At 25.4% G+C, this 18,314-nt stretch overlaps 1 protein-coding gene across 1 annotated transcript; it reads right to left on the bottom strand.

Annotated features, from left to right (window-relative positions):
- Nucleotides 1–374: 374 nt before the first annotated feature.
- Nucleotides 375–8,670, bottom strand: LOC145840099 (sodium- and chloride-dependent transporter XTRP3-like). Its single transcript, XM_082947263.1, has 12 exons — nt 8,534–8,670; nt 7,213–7,346; nt 6,696–6,928; nt 4,206–4,427; nt 3,637–3,747; nt 3,048–3,289; nt 2,735–2,870; nt 2,191–2,389; nt 1,926–2,015; nt 1,636–1,705; nt 959–1,136; nt 375–602 (listed from the first exon to the last, which is right to left on the bottom strand). Exons 1-12 carry the CDS (start codon nt 8,668–8,670, stop codon nt 375–377), a joined length of 1,980 nt encoding a protein of 659 aa, XP_082803389.1.
- Nucleotides 8,671–18,314: the final 9,644 nt, after the last annotated feature.

Here is an 18,314-nt window from a genome sequence, read left to right as displayed (position 1 = left end):
AACACGTCATTACCAAATAAAGTTTTGGTCAGCATTCAGAATTCTAAACAAAGCCAAAATTTATATGAGTTTTTTAATGGAAAGTAATAAAAAAAGTAAAAAATATAACTGATTATAAAAAAACAATGTTTAAACACCAAAAAACTAAAAACTCAACGAAAATTAAGAAAAAACGACAAAAGTAACAAATATAAAAACTCCAATTGCAAAAATATTGTTAAAGTTAACATATTAACATAATTTTTAACGTAAAACTATTTATAAGACTTAAAAAGCTTTAAAATATGGAAAAATATTGTAAGACTTTGAATTTTACAAAGGTTGAAAGGATTGAAAAATAAGATTGAAACAATAATCACGCACCAGTACAATGTCTACTCTTGCTTCAGAGTACCGTTCTCGTCATACTTGTTACGCCAAAACGCTACATTCGAAAACGACCACTTTCTCTCGCACAATATTCCCTCGTTTTTCTTGTCGGACTTTCTGGTCTTTAACCACTTGTACAACGCGTAACCGGGAATGACCAGGATCGGTATGAGGTTGAGCATGGCGATGACGAAAATTGCGAATCCTGGGTACTGTTTTTTGTTTTTCACGCCCTGTAACAGTATGATGTTAATCATAAATAAGCTTATTAGAAAATTTTGTTTAACATTTTACTTTTTGCCTTAATGTTACGATGGTTCACTACTTTGTAGTTATTTAACGTTTAGAAGTTAACATTATTAAAATTCATTTTGTTCTTAAACTTGTTTAAAATAATACAAGTGCTACATTTTTGGTGGTTTAGAAATTTTATTTAGTGTTATAAGTGTAATAAGAATAAGCATTTCTTTAAAAATTTAATTTCGTTTTTTTTACATACATTTAAAAGAATTTTTTTAGACTTATTTAAAAACATTTCAACTAAAATTGTGAATAACTAAAACATCAATAACAATTTTCAACAACTCACATTATGCCATACATCGTACATCGCTGGTTTGGTTAACAATTTATAGGTTGATGAAACCAGTATAACAAACAAAGTCGGGGAAGAAACGAACGTCAACGTTAGGCGGAAATAATAATGGAGGACCCAACCAACAATTGATTTCGGTCCGCCACGCATGAAGTAAATGTCCTCATCGAATCTGTGAGTGTAAAAAATAATTTGACTATATGTTTCTTAAAAATAGCCGATGTTTGTTTTATGTATCGCAGTTAAACGTAAAGTTTTATTTGAAACTTTTTTATCATGTAAATTTTATTTTAATGGAAATAGTCCGAATGTTTTTTTTATTACCAAAGATTAAAAGTCACTTAGCTTGTTTTACATAAGTTGTTTATAGACTTTTGTCTTTAAATCTTCATAATTAAAGTTAACTAAATCAAAATACTTATTTGTTTTTTTTTTTTAATTTATAAACAGCATTTAATTCATTATAGGAAAATATTTCAAAATACCCATTATCAATAGTTTTGCAAGTAATACTTCTATTGAACGTTGATTTAGTCGAGCAAACTTACTTTACTGGTAATTATTATTTCATAGTTCATCTATTGATTAGGTTACTTTTTGTTTTCAAACAACATAATTAATGTTCTAGTTTTAAAAACTTTAAACAAAGAGTTAGGTATAAAAAAAGCTACCTTCTAGTTCCATATCCCCACGCAGTGACAATCACTTCTGCAAAGCCTATTACTAACAGTGGAAGAGCGCCTGTAATAAAATTTATTTGATAAACTAATTTATTTCGGAAATTTATAATAAATTTATAAAAAACAAATTCATTTAAGATGATGTTTTATTATTGAACCAAATGCTATTATTTTGGAAGTAATCAGTAAAGCAACAATAGTTCGCTGACTACATTACTTAGTTGTTTTGTTTTAAAAGCTTTGAGATATTATCATAGTTTGATTTTTGTTTTTTCACTTACAGGCGAAATCATTGAAAAGATCGAGCCAGTAAATTCCAGATCTTGTACAAAATATTAGTCCAAGAAGATAACTTGTAGTGCACACTATCGCTGTAAATCAATTTTTTTGTTTTAACTCAAATATAAAGAAAACCTATTTTTTGTTTTTCCCTATTAATTACCTGTCAAGAAATTTGTAGAATGTTTTTTATCATTAAATATCTAATTAAAACATTTAAGTTAACATTACGCATAATTTAACTACTTTACGCATAATTTAACTAACCATTTAGCGCTAGCCTGGGAACTTTCTTACCCACCAAACCCTCCAATGGAGCCACAATTCCTTCAACAACTCCAAACATGGTACCCAGTCCGAGTGAAAGGAGCATGAGAAAATATAATACTGACCAGAAGGGGGCACCAGGCATGTCCTTGATGGCATCCGTGAAAGCCACGAACGCCAACCCCGTTCCTTCCGATTTCTGTGTATTATATGTTATTAAAATAAAATGTATTAAATTTTTTTATACGATTTCTGTACAATAAGACTGTTTTTAACAAAATTCTTTATTTTAAATATAACAGTTTATCTAAGATTTGAGCTTTTTTATAATTACTAGAACTTATTATAAAAAAAAGCGTTTAAAACGTTTTTTAAGTATTATTAGGTGTGTCAGTTTTCTTTTAAACTTTTTAGATAAACTTCATACTGATAATATTTAAATGATGAAATAAAACTCATTTAACGATTATTTTTTTAACTTTTAGCTACGCATTTTTTTTTAAGAAAACATTAAATAAACTTTTATCTCCAAGAAACAACTTACCTCGTTTAAATAGGTTTCTATGCTGCAAGCGTTCAAAGCTTTATCACCTTCTGCTAAACTGTACTTGTTAAAGAAGTCGTTGTAATTTTCTGATGTGATGTTTAAAGCAAAATAGTTTGACATGATGACGGTGTTGCTGCAAAAAAATGGTTATTATGCCATGAGCAAGCAAAAAATTTGCAAGAATGTTTTTCCGTATGGAGGAAATTACGTTTAACAACTAAAAAAGGGTATGTTAAGAAAATTTGTTGGTTGTTTTTCTATATTTTGATAAATAACTAATTTATAATTTTCTCAATAGTTAAAAACTAACTTGGATATGCAGGCTTCAGCCTTCTGGTGAGCCCTGAACCCAAGTACCGAAAATACATTAACGCAATTCAGTATGGAAGTAAAAGAATTGACGAAGCAAATGATCAGAGTGTCGCGCATAACGTCTTGCTTGCGTGGGTTGTACGAGGCAAATGACGTCACACCTCCCATCGAAATGGAAAGTGAGAAGAATATTTGACTTGATGCCGCCATCCAAACTTCAGGGTCAAGCATGGCGCGCCACTGTAAAAGCGAATTAAACTTAAAAAAAAAAAACAGTTGAAAAAAATTAAACAAGATAGGTATATGTAAACAGTTTAAACAGAGAACAAGTATACTGGGTGTATAGTCGATGTGTTGTTGAATTTGTTTTAAAACCACTGTTTTCTTATTTATACGCTACTCCGCCGTTGTTAAAAAATATTATTAGTATTATTTTATTTCTTATTGTTTTTGTTTAGTTTAACCTTTTATTTTCCTTGTTTAAAAACTTATAGTTTTTATTCAAAGCTTTTTAATTTTATGCCTTGAAGAACAATGACATATATTAAGTGTTTGTAAACATTTTTTATGTATTCATAAACACTTACCTCTGGAGTGAAAAGACTATGAAGTCCATTTGAGGATCCTGGCAAAAGCAGACCGTTGATCATGAAGATGCACGTCACAATGTACGGGAAGATCGCGGTGAAGTACATCACCTGTGAACATATCAGTTTTAATTGTTTTATTTTTATTATTAAAAAATATATAGTTTTACTACAATAAAAAATTTTTAAAATAAACTTTGATTTTTACAACAATAAATGTTCAAATATTGGTCGTTTACAATAAGTCGTTTCTTATATTATTTTTCATGTTTAAAGTATATTTATGCTGTTTTTAATGTAAGAAGTATTTTTAACAAACATGATTTAGAAATAATTTCGAGTGCGTCGTTCTTTTATACTTTATAAGCTAAAACAAAAATTTTAATGTTTTAATAAGTCGTAAATTCATATAGCGTTTAATTTATAAAAGTTCAAACTAAACAAAAACGTACAATGCTTTTATATAAATCATAACATAAACTTTACTTGAACCATGAAGAAAACATCATGGTGAAGTTCTCGCAGCTTGACTCGGTCACGTCATAGATACGAAAATACAACAAACAAACCTTTCCAGAACTTTCAATTCCCTTCCACATGCCAATGAAAACTACCAGCCACGCCAGCAGGAGGCAAATTGAGTTCCACCACGTCAACCCGCCAGCTTCGTCGATACCAGTCGATGCGTCCAACGTGGTTTTGAACCAGAACCACTCTGTTGATCCAGTATCGTTGCAGGCAATTTCTTCCGAGATGTTTTGGAAGATGGGGCAGTCCGCGTAGGGCAAGACCTGATTGTTTATGTTTTAGGTTTATTTATGTATTTATTCAAGTTATATGACAAAAAAATTGATTTCGAAGTCGTTGTTAAAAATAATTATACCACTCATTATTGTTATCGTTTTTGTATGTATCACGTTTATCGTAAAAAAATAAACTGGTAGGGCTTTGTATTTTATTAACAATGTATCTAGAAGAATTTAATATAAACATTGTTCTAAAAATCAACATGACAGCTTCGTAAGCTTGTTTGTTAACATATATTTGTTTATAAAGAAAATAAACAAGAGTTTTTCGAATTTTCACAAATTTTGTGCTAACACATCCTTAGGTGCGTAATCCTAAAAAGATTAGTTTCTGTATTTGTTTAAAAACTGAATTCGAACATATATTAAAATTATTTAAAATTTGTAAGATAAATTTACTCTTTTTTTATTCGTTTATTTAAGTTGAATAAAATTGGTTTAATGACACATGTTGTTTTGTTTTTGGTGTAAATAAGTTTTAAAATGATTTATAGATAGTAATGTAGAGCAGTGGTCGGCACGCTAATTCGAATCCGTGAACCCTAAATCACAAAATTAAAATTCTGTGAACCCCAATTTGCATTCTTTAGCGCCCCTAGTGTTTAAGAATATGTAAATACTTTTAATCGTTTTTTTTTTGCTAACAATTCAGTAACACCCAGTTAGTTTTTACACGCTAACTTTAATTTTACCAGTTTACCCTATTTATTTAAATAAACTTTTGATATCGATGATCTAATTTTTACAACAATATTTTACTTGTATCACCCAGGTCTAAAATACTAACTAGATTAATTTAATATACTGCCACTACTCCAATTAACAATCAGTAGTCTTGGTACTTTTTGTTCTATGGTAAATTTGTATATTTAGTTTAGTTAACTTAATAATTTTTTATTAAGCGATTACTATCTGTGTTTAGCAAAGGTATTGTCACGAACAAATAACGAAATAAAAAAAAAATGACACCAAAAAGTAACGAAAAAAAAAACATGAAAAATTATCACAGCTAAATCCGTTTGTTGATCTGGAACATGGTCAATTAGATGTCAATGTTGAATATGTCTTAAATGTAGAAAGATTTTAGATAAAAAATTTAATTTAGTTTCTGCGCGAAAAAAAATCATGTACCCCAAAGTCCAAACTAAGTTTCATGCACCCCAAAAGTCTCGTGCATCCTAAAAGAAATTTCATGTACACTAGCGTGCACCAGTGTACACCCTGCCGACCACTGATGTAGAGTATTTGATAACGTAAAAAGTTTTAAATTGTCAAGTTTTTAAACTACTTGCGCTACGTTTGCTTTCTAAAAGTTTTAAAACCCATTTAAGTATATGATTCTTTCAAAGCTAAAACTATACAACAACAAACCTAAACTAAAGACTAAAGTAAGTAAGCAGTCAACCCTAAGCTATCTTAAACTAAAATAAAAGTAACTTAATTTCAGTTGTTAAAGTTCTTATAGGAATAATATAAATTATTAAGTTAGTTTATGTAATAATAATGTAGATAAATTAGTAAAGCATTTTGCATAATATTTTAGAAGGTTTATAAACTGTCTTGTTTTAATGAAATATGTTGTTAAGCAACGTATGTGGCGTAAATGAAGGATATTAATACGCACTAGAAAAATAAAACTACATATAATCAATATCATTTGTACATACTACGTTTGTCTCTAACCTATTTTTATTTCAATAACTTAACATCAAAGTTATTTTCAAAATTAGAAAACTTCTATATACTACTAATTCTAAAAAAGATTTTTTAAACACACTTGAAAATTTAACTTTTAAAAAGATAAAAAGGTCATTCATAGTTCATTGCTATCACATTTAATAAGAGAAATAAAAAAAAGGCCTTGACATTGACATATGCAATTCATGTTGTCTTTTAAGTTAACACTTAAAGTGCTAGTGAGCTAACAACTGCATGCTTGAACAACTTGATAGTCTATCAGCTCATTTTAAGTCTTGAAAAAGTTTTATTGACGATGGTAAAACAGTATGACGTTTATTTAAGCTCTCATGAAAATGTACTAAGATGAAATAAAGTTTGTCTGAAAGTTTCTGTAATTGATTGAGAGGAAATACTGATTTAAGATATCTGTTATAATACTTTTGTTGCTTACAATAAAATTTTGAAAAAAGTTGTTTACTAAACGTGTAATCAAATATCCAACAGTTGTTTAAACAAAAATTGTTTGCCGTAAATTTATATTAGAATAATTGAAGTAAATTACAACCGACTAACCCGAAAAGAGTTGAACAGGTAATATAAACACCAGGCGTTTATCATATTATAATAAAGCCCGATGAATATGCTACACAGCATGCTGGCGATACCTATTCCTTTCAAGTATGGGTGAAACCTCTCCCAAACCTGGATGGCATTTCCTCTCAGCCTCTGTCCTAGTCCCAACTCATTGAGAAACTCAGGCAGCCCAACAATGAAGAGCATTAGTAAATAGGGTATTATAAATGCGCCTGCGAAAGAAAGTATACGATAACGTTTTTTTACTAACAACAAACATTTTTTTTCAACTTTAACAACACATATTAGGTAAATGACGTTGAGTAGGCCGTAAATTATGTAGAAAAAAAAGTTTAAAGTTAGCTAATGTAAATTTTTTTTTTTTTTAATATAACTCATACTAGTACTTGTTATTTGTTTAAAAAAGACAATTAAGACCTATTTAAATTAATTTAGCCATTAGTGTTAAAAACGTAAAATGATTTATAACAGTCATTACTATTATAATTTTTCTTACCTCCACCGTACTTCTGAGCGAGGTAGGGGAAGCGCCAGAAATTTCCCAGACCGACCGCATTGCTTATGAGGCTGGTTAGAGATTGCATATACGACGCCCACACTGGCCTTGTCTTCTTTTCCGGTAGGACAAAACTAAAAATGACAAAACAACAGTTAAAATAAAAGAAAGCGTTAGTGGAAGTGACCAGACCTAATTAAATAATCTAAAATTGGGTTTAGACTGTGTATGAAAAAAAGTTTATTATTATATGATATATTTTAAAATCTAACATATACACTTTAAGAAAATACTAATTTTGTATTTTTCTACGGGTAAACAAATCGATAAACAGTAAAGTAATAACCACAGTCGAAGGCTAGAAACACTTACTTTTTGAAAATAGACTTAATCTTTAGAAGTACTTATATAGAATAGAGCACTTGGAAAAGGACCACGTACACCTATCGAGTTCAACTTACTGGCCCACCAATAAAAAAAAAACTGAGTAGAATCTGGCCAGAGAATTACAAAATTGCCACGCAAGAGCATGTAGATATGTCATAGTAAACTAAGTTTGGAAACTTAATCCTAAATATACTTTAACTTAAAATGAAGAGAAAAAGGTCTTGAATACATTTTACGGAATATTTGAAATTTTTAATACAAAAAAGGGTGACAAAAGATCGGTATACTGCCGAATAAAATTTGGTATCTGAACTAATTTTATAAATTAAATTTAATGATCCGGGGTTCCGATTAAACGTTATGCTTACCCTTAACTTAGAATTAAGCTTTTATAAGTTTTATTTGTTATAGTCTACAAAAGACATATAAAATTTTAGTTTTAAAACAGTAATGTTTTTTATTGATGAAGTTGCATACTTATTTCAATCAAGGAAAAAGTAAATAGTTTAAACTATTAATTTTAAAGAGTACTTGTTTTTGAAATTCTTATAAGTTTATAAAAAAATTAAGTAAAAACTCAAGACGGACTTTGTTGTAAAGTTCGCAGTTATAAACACACCTTTTTAGAATTAAAGATTTATTTTTAAAATTTATTTAAAAAAATAATTACACTCTAAGAATAAAAATCGTTAGTACTTATAATAGTTAAATACGGTTGTAAAACAACAATTGAATAAGAATTTTAGCTTAAAACAGAGAAAAAACTACATATTTTTAAAATTTGATTAAAAAAGCGCCGTCCTTTTTGAAATACACAATCTTTCATAAACTAACCAAGTATAAAAAGAGTTTTAAAAGTAGAGATGCTCATAATTTGTATAGTTATAAAAGACATTAGCTATGGGAAACAGAAAAAACAAATAACAAAACCTACATGCCGACTCCTAAGCGGTCGGATTCTCGTTTCTCCTCTTCCATGCGCACTTTCTCTTCGACGGAGAGCAATTCAGTTTCGCATTCACATTCAGGAAGGTGCTGTTCGAAAACTTGCATTTCGAATTCGTCAGCCATGCTGTATGATTATTGAAAGATATTTGTCTAGAAAAATATTTTTATTTTTCTAATCAGACCAAAGACATTACTTTAAGTGTTTTGAATGAGAAAAGTTTTGTTGTTTTTTAATACAAATAAAATAAAAGGTCTAGCTTTTATACCAAGAACTTGAGTTATTTATAAAACAACTTAAACGTAATCATATAAACCAAATTTAATACTAAACTATGTTAGTTAAGTAGTTTTTAGAGACAACTTATAGTAAACATTATTTTAATTCATGAAGACATTCGGTTATTATGATAAATGATAACAAAAAATATTAATAATCAATTTTTCAACAATTTACCTACTTTTTAAAATTTTCCTAAAAAGCTGTTTTTTGTTGTTATATACATTATATATGTATTTGCTAGCTTTAACATATTTATTCTTTAGTTATATAAAGTTGTAAAATTATTGTACACAGTATTTTACAGCGGGTGTAGTTCGAGTAAAATTTTAACAATCAGATTTGACTAAGGAGAAACTTAAAGTTAAATAGTTTGATAAATTTTTACAAAAAGTATCTTTGTTTTTAAATACTTTTAGTTTAAGAACGCTTAAAATATTATTTTTATTAAATTTTTTGGTATTATTAAAATATTTTCACTCAAAAAATCTAGTTTAAACAAAAACTTGAAATAAATAAGTTTTTAAGTTTTATTTAATCTTTTACGTGGCTTATTTGAAATACTTTTTCGATTTTAAAGATATTTGCAAATAAATTTAAAGTAACATACAAATTCAGTTTTTCATTTGTCATTTATTATCTTTAATTTGTTTATTGACATTTAATAGTTTGTATTTGTCAGTTTTTACCAAAGACTCTTTTTTAACTAATTTAATAAAACTTTTGAACAAAACTAGTTACTATTCTTTAAATTAAAGAGTTAGTAGTCCTAAATATTGAAACCTTTATGACTAATAAATAATGACTGTTGTTATACAATACGTAAAATACTGCAACATTTCAAGTTCAGCAATGCATATTTTGATAAATGGTAATGTTGGTAATATTCCAGGGAATCTTATAATTATTGAAGTTTTATTTTAAAACAAAAAAATGTAAAACTTGACTGTTTTATTTTATTGGACTTCAATAATTTTAAGATTCCCTGAAGTATTACCAACATTACCATTTATCAAAATATGCATTGCTGAACTTGAAATGTTGCAGTATTTTACTTATTGTATAACAACAGTCATTATTTATTAGTCATAAAGGTTTCAATATTCAGGACTACTAATTCTTTAATTTAAAGAATAGTAACTAGTTTTGTTCAAAAGTATATTAAATTAGTTAAAAAAGAGTTTTTGGTAAAAACTGACAAATACAAACTATTAAATGTCAATAAACAAATTAAAGCTAATAAATGACAAATGAAAAACTGAATTTGTATGTTACTTTAAATTTACAGCCTAAAGGTAAATTAGGTAAGTTGATTGACTTTATGTTAAAGAGAATTGATATACTTTTAGATATATATCGGGTTACAGTAGTTAATAAAAACCTAAAAATAACTTGAACAAATTAAAGGTTTAAAGTTATTAAAGTTTTACTGAAATAAAACGAAACACTAACCAAAACAATAACAACAGAACATTAAATTCAATTATAAAACTGGATTAGTAATTAAAGTTGAATGAATTGTAATGTACTATTAAATTTTAAATAGTAAAATAATTCCACAAACTTATTTAATCTAAAATAGTATTACTTAAATAAAAACAATACTGTTATTCTAAATTAAACAGGTTTATTTAGTTCATGATACTATTTTACTTAAGCATGTATAACGCTGCTATAAAAAGAAATAAGTAAAATTACAGATTAAATATATTCAAATAAATAAATCAATATATATATATATATATATATACATCTACAAAAATAGATATTTTGTTTTCTTGTCTTATACTTAAAACATTAATCTGTTTTCTTTTAACACATATTGTTGTTATTGTACTCCAATAAAGATAAAAACAAAGATTAACTGTATTAAAAAGATATAGTTTGCGTATAGTCAAACAACTATTGATAATCGAACTTTTGTAGTACACATTAGAATTGTCTAAAAAATTTGTGTTATGCTTTTTGATAAAAGTCAATACAATATTTTTTAATGTAGATAAAGTAATTTACAGATATAATGCTTTTTTAAAGATTTTAAACTTAAGTGTTGTAATTTATACTTAATGATTTTTATAATTTAGTTAAACTTCTATCTTTAATATTACTTTTAAACAAAATAGATTTTTATTATTAAAAAATTAACTCAAATAATAAAATTAGTAAATTGAGCTACTAGTTACGATATTTCAGTTAAACCATGATTAAAAATATTAATGAATATATCAAAAATAAATGTAGAATACTTAAATATTATTATTTTTTTAGTATCTGCAGGATAAAACAACACTTGCAATTTTAAAAATTTCTTAAATTTAATAAATAATTAATTTATAAAATACAAAATTTATTTACAGTTGTTAATAGCCATTAATATCAATTAACTAAAATTTTAATTAAAAATTTAATTTATATTGTTAAGTTTCGAGACTTTTAATTTTATATGATATAGCTTAACTTTTTGTGTGCCGAAAATTCTTAAGATACTTTATGTTACTATGTTTAACTTAAAAACGTAAAAGTATATATATTTATATTTTTAATATTTAAAACAAGTTCTTTCGGTTCCTAATGTTAATATAGCGTTTTTTTAAGATCCTCACGTTTGTTGTTTTTAGTATGTCATTAAAAAAACATATAAACTTATAAATTATTTTGAATTTTGTGTTTAAATATAGGAAAATATAGGAAATGAGTAGTTAATATATCGTATCACATAACAACTTGGACTAAAAATAGATACCAGTTGAAATTAAAACTACCATAAAATTTTAAAATTACTTTAACTTAATTTTAATGGAACATTACATATAAACGAAACAGTATTGAACTGATTTATAGCTTTACCAAAGTAATAAAAATTTAAAACTCGTTCTTTCATTTAGAACATTTAGTTAACGAGTGTTTATTAATTTAGTTCACTATCTTTACAGTGTAGCATATTACAATAGTCGGCTCACACACTCACTCATATATACAATTGTATTTAAATAGTTTTTTTCCCATGAATTGTCTCGTTAGTACTTGACCATAAACTTGACTTAACTATAAAGCTCTGCAGTTTAACACAATTACTAAATCTCCGCTTAAATAATGTAAAATTAACTAAATGTATTACTTTAAGAACCACCAAAAAGTTATTATTATCGCTACATAAGTTAAAACTGTAGTTAAAAAGTACAAACTTTTCACTTTACGGTTTGAACATTTTCTGATGACTCAAACTAAAAACATTAAACCTAAAGCATTTTTAGTTGAAACTTTAAAATAAATTTTTTATTTTTTTTTGTTAAAATGTAGTTTTAATAAATTTAGCATATATGCCCCCTCTCCCCCTATAAATTATTAGGTTACCGAAAGAATGTTTATAACTTTATTTTTATGTTATTTATCACAAAGTTATTGTATAAGGTCGTTGTTTAAAGTATAAAATACTTGTAAGTATAAAAATGGTAACCGATAACATGTATAACAAAAAAAAAAGTAAAGGAACTATATAAGAGTTGTTTAAAAACATATTATTTTTATGTTAGTTATGTTTAGATTGTAAAGAAACAAATTAAAAAGAATTAAAACTTGTTGAGTTCATGTTTTCAAGCACCAAATTAATTTTGATAACAAGTGAAGTCTATCTTTCAACATGCAGTCCTTTTCAAGCTAGAAATAACACGATTCAAAACACACACTATCAAACACATTATTACACTACACTATGAAATAATTTTTACTTGAATATCAAACCTTAAGCGCACTGTCTACTAGGACACAAGCGTAAGTTATTATTTTTACCAAATTTATTTTTTTTATCAACATATTTTACAACGTTATTAAGCTTGAGTACTTATAATTTTATTTTATTTTAAATAAATTCGAAAAACTGTTTAGTTTTAAAACATATGTACTTTTTGTAAAAATAATTAAAACTGTTCAAATGACTCACCGAAATTAGTAACTGGTGCAGTAGAAATTGATACTATAAGGAAACAACTTGACTTCTTAAACGAAAGATAACTTGATAATAGAAACGGAATGAATGGATAAGTTAGAATACACGGGGGCTTATATATTTTATCTGCGTAAATTAAAATTAGTTAGGGTAATTTCAATAATCATTTTAAATAAGTTATAGTGAACCAATTATCGCGGTTAATTAAACAGATTTAATTGAAGTAAATGTAAGCTAAATTTACTAAATATTAAACTTAATTTTTACTAATACTAATAATTTAGAGAAATGTTTATAATCTAATGAGGATAATGACTGCATTTAAATAAAAGCTAATTAAGTCTCGAAGGTGATTAATACAAAATTGCAATAAATGTCAAAGTTAATTGAAAGACATATAAGTTGATTCATTACTGTTTTTAGCTTTACTTATGTCTTTAACTTATTGGTAACTAATTCCTAAAATAGAGTTTCACATAAATTTAATACTTCAGTTTTAAATACAAAATTCATTTATACTTGTAAAAATGTTCTATAATTTCAAATGAAAAATTACTGTGATACAAAGAATGATAAACAGTTTACTGGGCAGTATATAAAATAATATTCATAAAATAAACCAAAGTCAAAAATTTCTTATTAAGAAACATTTTTTCAAACTTTGTGACGCCAGTTTAAATAACTTCTTTGTTATGTTAAATTCTAAAAAGGTTTTTTTTTTCTACTTTAACAGTTCTATTTACATACTTAATTTCCTTGTTTTATGTTTGTATAAAATGATGAATAAAAGATAAATACAATTTAGTGATAAGCTTTCCAGAAATCATTTCAAGCAACTTAAAATTATAAATATTATTATTACTAAAGCTAATTGTTTGTTAATAAAGATTCTAGCGAAGCAAATGTGCTAATACTTAACTTAAAAACAACTTAAGCAGTACTCATTTATATTTAACTGACATATGTCTTGTGTGTTAAACAAATTAAATCACTTCAACAGAGTTCCATTTACCTGCTTTCTTTCCTTGTAGTATTTATAAAGTTTTATAGAACTTCGTAGATAACTTTTAACTCGTCTAACAAACCGAAAAATATGTCGGTTCAATAAATAAAAAGTACCGCGCAGGTTTTTTTATTATTTTTATATTATTAAGATAATAAATAAAATTTTAATGTTAATATTTAAGATGTTGTATTATTAAATGTTATGTTGTAATATTGTTAAACTTTATATAAACAATGAAAAATGTCTGACAAAGATAGCTTAATTCTTTTTTCACAACTTTATAAAGTTAATTTTTAGTCAGTGATTCTTAATTTAGTTTACAAATAAAGCAATTTTTATTAGTTATAATACAACAAAAACACACTGCCATTTACCAAACTCGGTATTTTCAACAATACATTTCTTCAATATCCTTTATTTATAGATCTTCTTAACAAACAGATTATTGTGATTCAAATGACTATTAGGTTAAAAATGTTTTATAATTTATGTAAATTGTAATAAAACTTTATAAGTATGATTTTTTTATTTAATGTATGGTTTCTATTAAGTTTAAAAAAAATCAAATGAAATATCGTATAACAATTTATTAAAATCCTTCTGGGTACTAGTTTACAAAATTATCTTAAGTCTCGGCTTTTAAGTTTAAGTCATTATATTTTCCTTAAATTTAATGAATTTACTGTTTACAATATAAAGCTGTTATTTCACAACTCAAGAACCTAACCTGAAAAAATAAACACATACTTTTGCCCATTTTTAAAAAAAATCCGTGTTTGTTCTCTACGTAGAATCAGCTAAAGAGAGGCTTTTACTATATATACTTACTATTCTTTAACTATTTTTATACACTTGTTTAGTTAAAGTATAATTTTAAAACAAAATAAGTTGTTGGATAAGTTGTAACCTACATTTTATACATATAGAATTTTTTTTAATTTTTATCAAACAGTTGACATGTCAAAGAAAAACTAACCAAATATAATAGAGGTCAACCGCTCACGTTTAGAATAAATGGCAAATACAGACTTAATGTGTTGAATCTAAAAAAAAAACTATTTAGTTAACTTATCTCAATATTAACGTGTAGTAATATTAGCTCAATATTAACGTGTAGTTTAAATTCTTGTAAAATTAATTTATAGTTTATGTACGGGTTTTACAACTAGTTTAGTTAAGTTAAAAAAATATTCCAAAAAAAAGCTATAATAAGTTGTAAATTTTAGTAGAGCTAAACAATTCAAAAATTTGTTACTTAACTTAATTCGAATCTTAGCGTTTTGTATATTACCCAACTTACAACTCGATAAAATTCTTGAAGTAAAGCAAATATTTGTTTGATATAAAGTTTGTTTGGTTTAACAGTAAAATTATCTCTAACTAAATAAAGTACTGCATTTTCAGTTGTAAAAACTATAAATTAATAAACAATAAGTTACGCAAGACACACAATTTCAAAAACACTAAATATATTTCGAGCGATTATCTTCAGTGGAGTTCAATGCTAACAAATAACAAGATTTTACACACTTATATAGTAACCAAGTAATCAAGTATTTATAAAATAATCAAGAGACTAAAAAAAATACAAAAGCAATTAGTAACAGTTAAAATTAAAATAAGTTACATTTACGTTATAATTGATCTACAGCAAAACTAAAAGTAAATAAAAACAGTCCTTATAAAATTTTACGATTTGTTACAAGGATTGTTTTTATTTTTTTTTTACATTGGATAGTTTTACTGTAGATCAATTATAACGTAAATGGACTTTTTTAATTTTAATTGTTACTATTTACTTTTGTCTTATATAAATCTCTTGATTATTTTATGATTACTTTACAACTTGGTTACTATATAAGTGTGTAAAATCTTGTTGTTTGTTAGCATTGTACTCTACTGAAGAGAATTGCTCGAAATATATTTAGTGTTTTTGAAATTGTTTGCCTTGTGTAACTTATTGCATATTTACTGGTAATTTATGTTCCAACATGAATAAATATTTGAAATATATTTCTTTAAGTGGTTTTACAAGTTATTTAGTTAAAAATTAGATAGAAAGTTTATATAACTACAAACAAATACATTATTTGTTATTGTCTTTCTTGTGACTTTTGAGAAATAAAGTTACTTACCGAAATAATAGATAGAAATTTTTAAATAATCTTTTTCAATAGACGACTAGTACAGACAATAAGTAAAACTTTGAAACGCTTTTTCAACCTGGAGAAAATAAACATAATCATATAAAATAAAATAATTTTTTTAATTAAGAAAATAGAAACAACTACTATATCAGTTTAAAAAAATAAAACAATTTAAAAATATGTAAACTTAATTTGGGACTAAATTGTTTTAAGAACATAAGTTGAAAGATATCTTAAAATGCTAATGAACAGGGATTCAAAGTTAATACTTAAGTCTGGTCAAAAACTCTATTGTCATGTAATTACAATTTATACTTTCAAGACTTATGTTTTGTACATATTCATCGTTTCATATGCTTCTAAAGATATCTTTTAATGAGATAATTACTTCATTTTCTTGTGGTTACATAAATTTAGCTACAAAGTAGCTTATTGTCAACCTTTATCTAAATTTTCAAACGCGTTTGTATTACAAACATTTAATATATACGTTTATAGACGTAATTTATCTATATTTATAATAAAGTTGTTTGATTAATAGTAATTTTTCATATTTGGTTGTATAAAGTTTACTAAACAATAAAGAAAATAAGTAATGTCAGTCAAATAATTTAAAGAAGGATTTTCAGAACACTCAATTCGTGGAAACAAAAAACGTTTCTTTTATGTTAATTTGTTAATTGAAAAAATAAATTCATGTCGATATTTTAGTTGAAGTTATATATATATATATATATATATGTTTTTATAGTAAATTTACAACGACGCTTTAAAAGGAGTTAAAAAACTCTGGCTTAATTTAAAACAAAAACTTAATACAGCCAATGATTACTTAAACAAAAAACGGTTTGTAACGATAACCATTATTTAACAATTAATTGTGTTATTTAAACTAATTTAATTCTTTTAAGTAATAAACTAAAGATATAAGTAACAAATAACTACTCTAAAAATGTTTTTAAGAAACTTCAACAGTGCCTAAGTTTTACATCTTAACAAAGTAAGCTACTTTTAGCTTAAAGTAACCGAAATCAAATACTCTCACACCCAAAATACATCATTAAACGCATTATATATCATAAACCTATATTTTATCAACAGTTAAGTAGTTAACTATTCAACATCTTAAATCTTTTATTTATCTTAAAGCATCTTACAAAATGGTTTAATTGTAGTAAACATTTATCTTGATAAATGATATAGCTAGTTCAAAACTACAAATATCTCTCGCTAGATAATCTTAGTGATTTACATATGAGACGATTAATATTTGCATTTTGTTCAAAAAATGCTTCATATAAAATGTAATATTTAGAAATTTAAACATTAAAAAAATACTTACAATTAATATATTACCCAGAGTACTTAAATTCGTAGTATCCAAATCCTAATATGCTTAATAATTACCTAAATATGAGTACTTTATACAACTAATAAGTACGTTCGTAAAAATATGAACTCAATCATTAAATGTTTTATAGCTGTTAAACAACAAAATTTAATATAACAAATGTTTATTCTAACTCAATATATTTTTGATAGTATATATTGTTCATTTTCTTTCAAAACATTGATTAGCTTTTAAATAAACTAAAGCTTCTAAATACAGGTATTAAAGTTTTCTACTAAAAATACTTATACTAATAATGTTAAAACATTAGTTCCAAGTTTAAATGTACATTAAGCTTAAATAATAAAACAAATTACCTTTGAAAAAGTTAACATAAAACCTAAAGCTTAATTAACTTAAAGCTATCGTTTTACTATTCTAAAAAAAAAAACGATTAAAACTAAAAACAAAAAAATTTAAAGTTATAATTTAAAAGTTTTTCAAATTTTCCCCCTAATTCAAAATAACTGATATCTTATATTAAATAGATCGCAAAGAACTTCAATAGTTTTTAAACTTGACAAAACACTAATTAACTATTAGTTACATAAGTGACTTAATCTATGTTTTATATATGCTGTAAAATAAGTTTGAATAACTTTTAATATTTTACAATTTGTAGTTTATTAGTTTTAGGTAGTGTAAGTTTATATTATTTAGTCATAAAAAATAGTTTTTCTTTTAATTGAATCTTTGACGGTAACAGTATCAAAAGCTTTAGTTTTTTGATTGTTTAATGGTAATTGTGTGAAAATATGTTGAGTATCATATTACCACACATATCATAACTAACAGTTGTATATTATAAAATTAAGTTCTAAAAATAGAAAACACACACTGATGTGAATATCTAATAAAAATTAGAGTATACGTCACAACCTTTTTTGCAAAAAAATGTCTTATTATATTCTCTTAAACTTTACGGCTGTGTCATTTTATTTTATCTTTTTCTGCCTCGGTATATTTTATTTGTTCAAAAAATAAATAAAAAATATGTAAAA

Source organism: Thalia democratica, chromosome 1 (assembly GCF_965202585.1).
Source record: "Thalia democratica chromosome 1, ktThaDemo2.hap1.1, whole genome shotgun sequence".
Taxonomy (NCBI): Eukaryota; Metazoa; Chordata; class Thaliacea; order Salpida; family Salpidae; genus Thalia; species Thalia democratica.
This window is presented reverse-complemented; position numbering and strand designations above follow the sequence as displayed.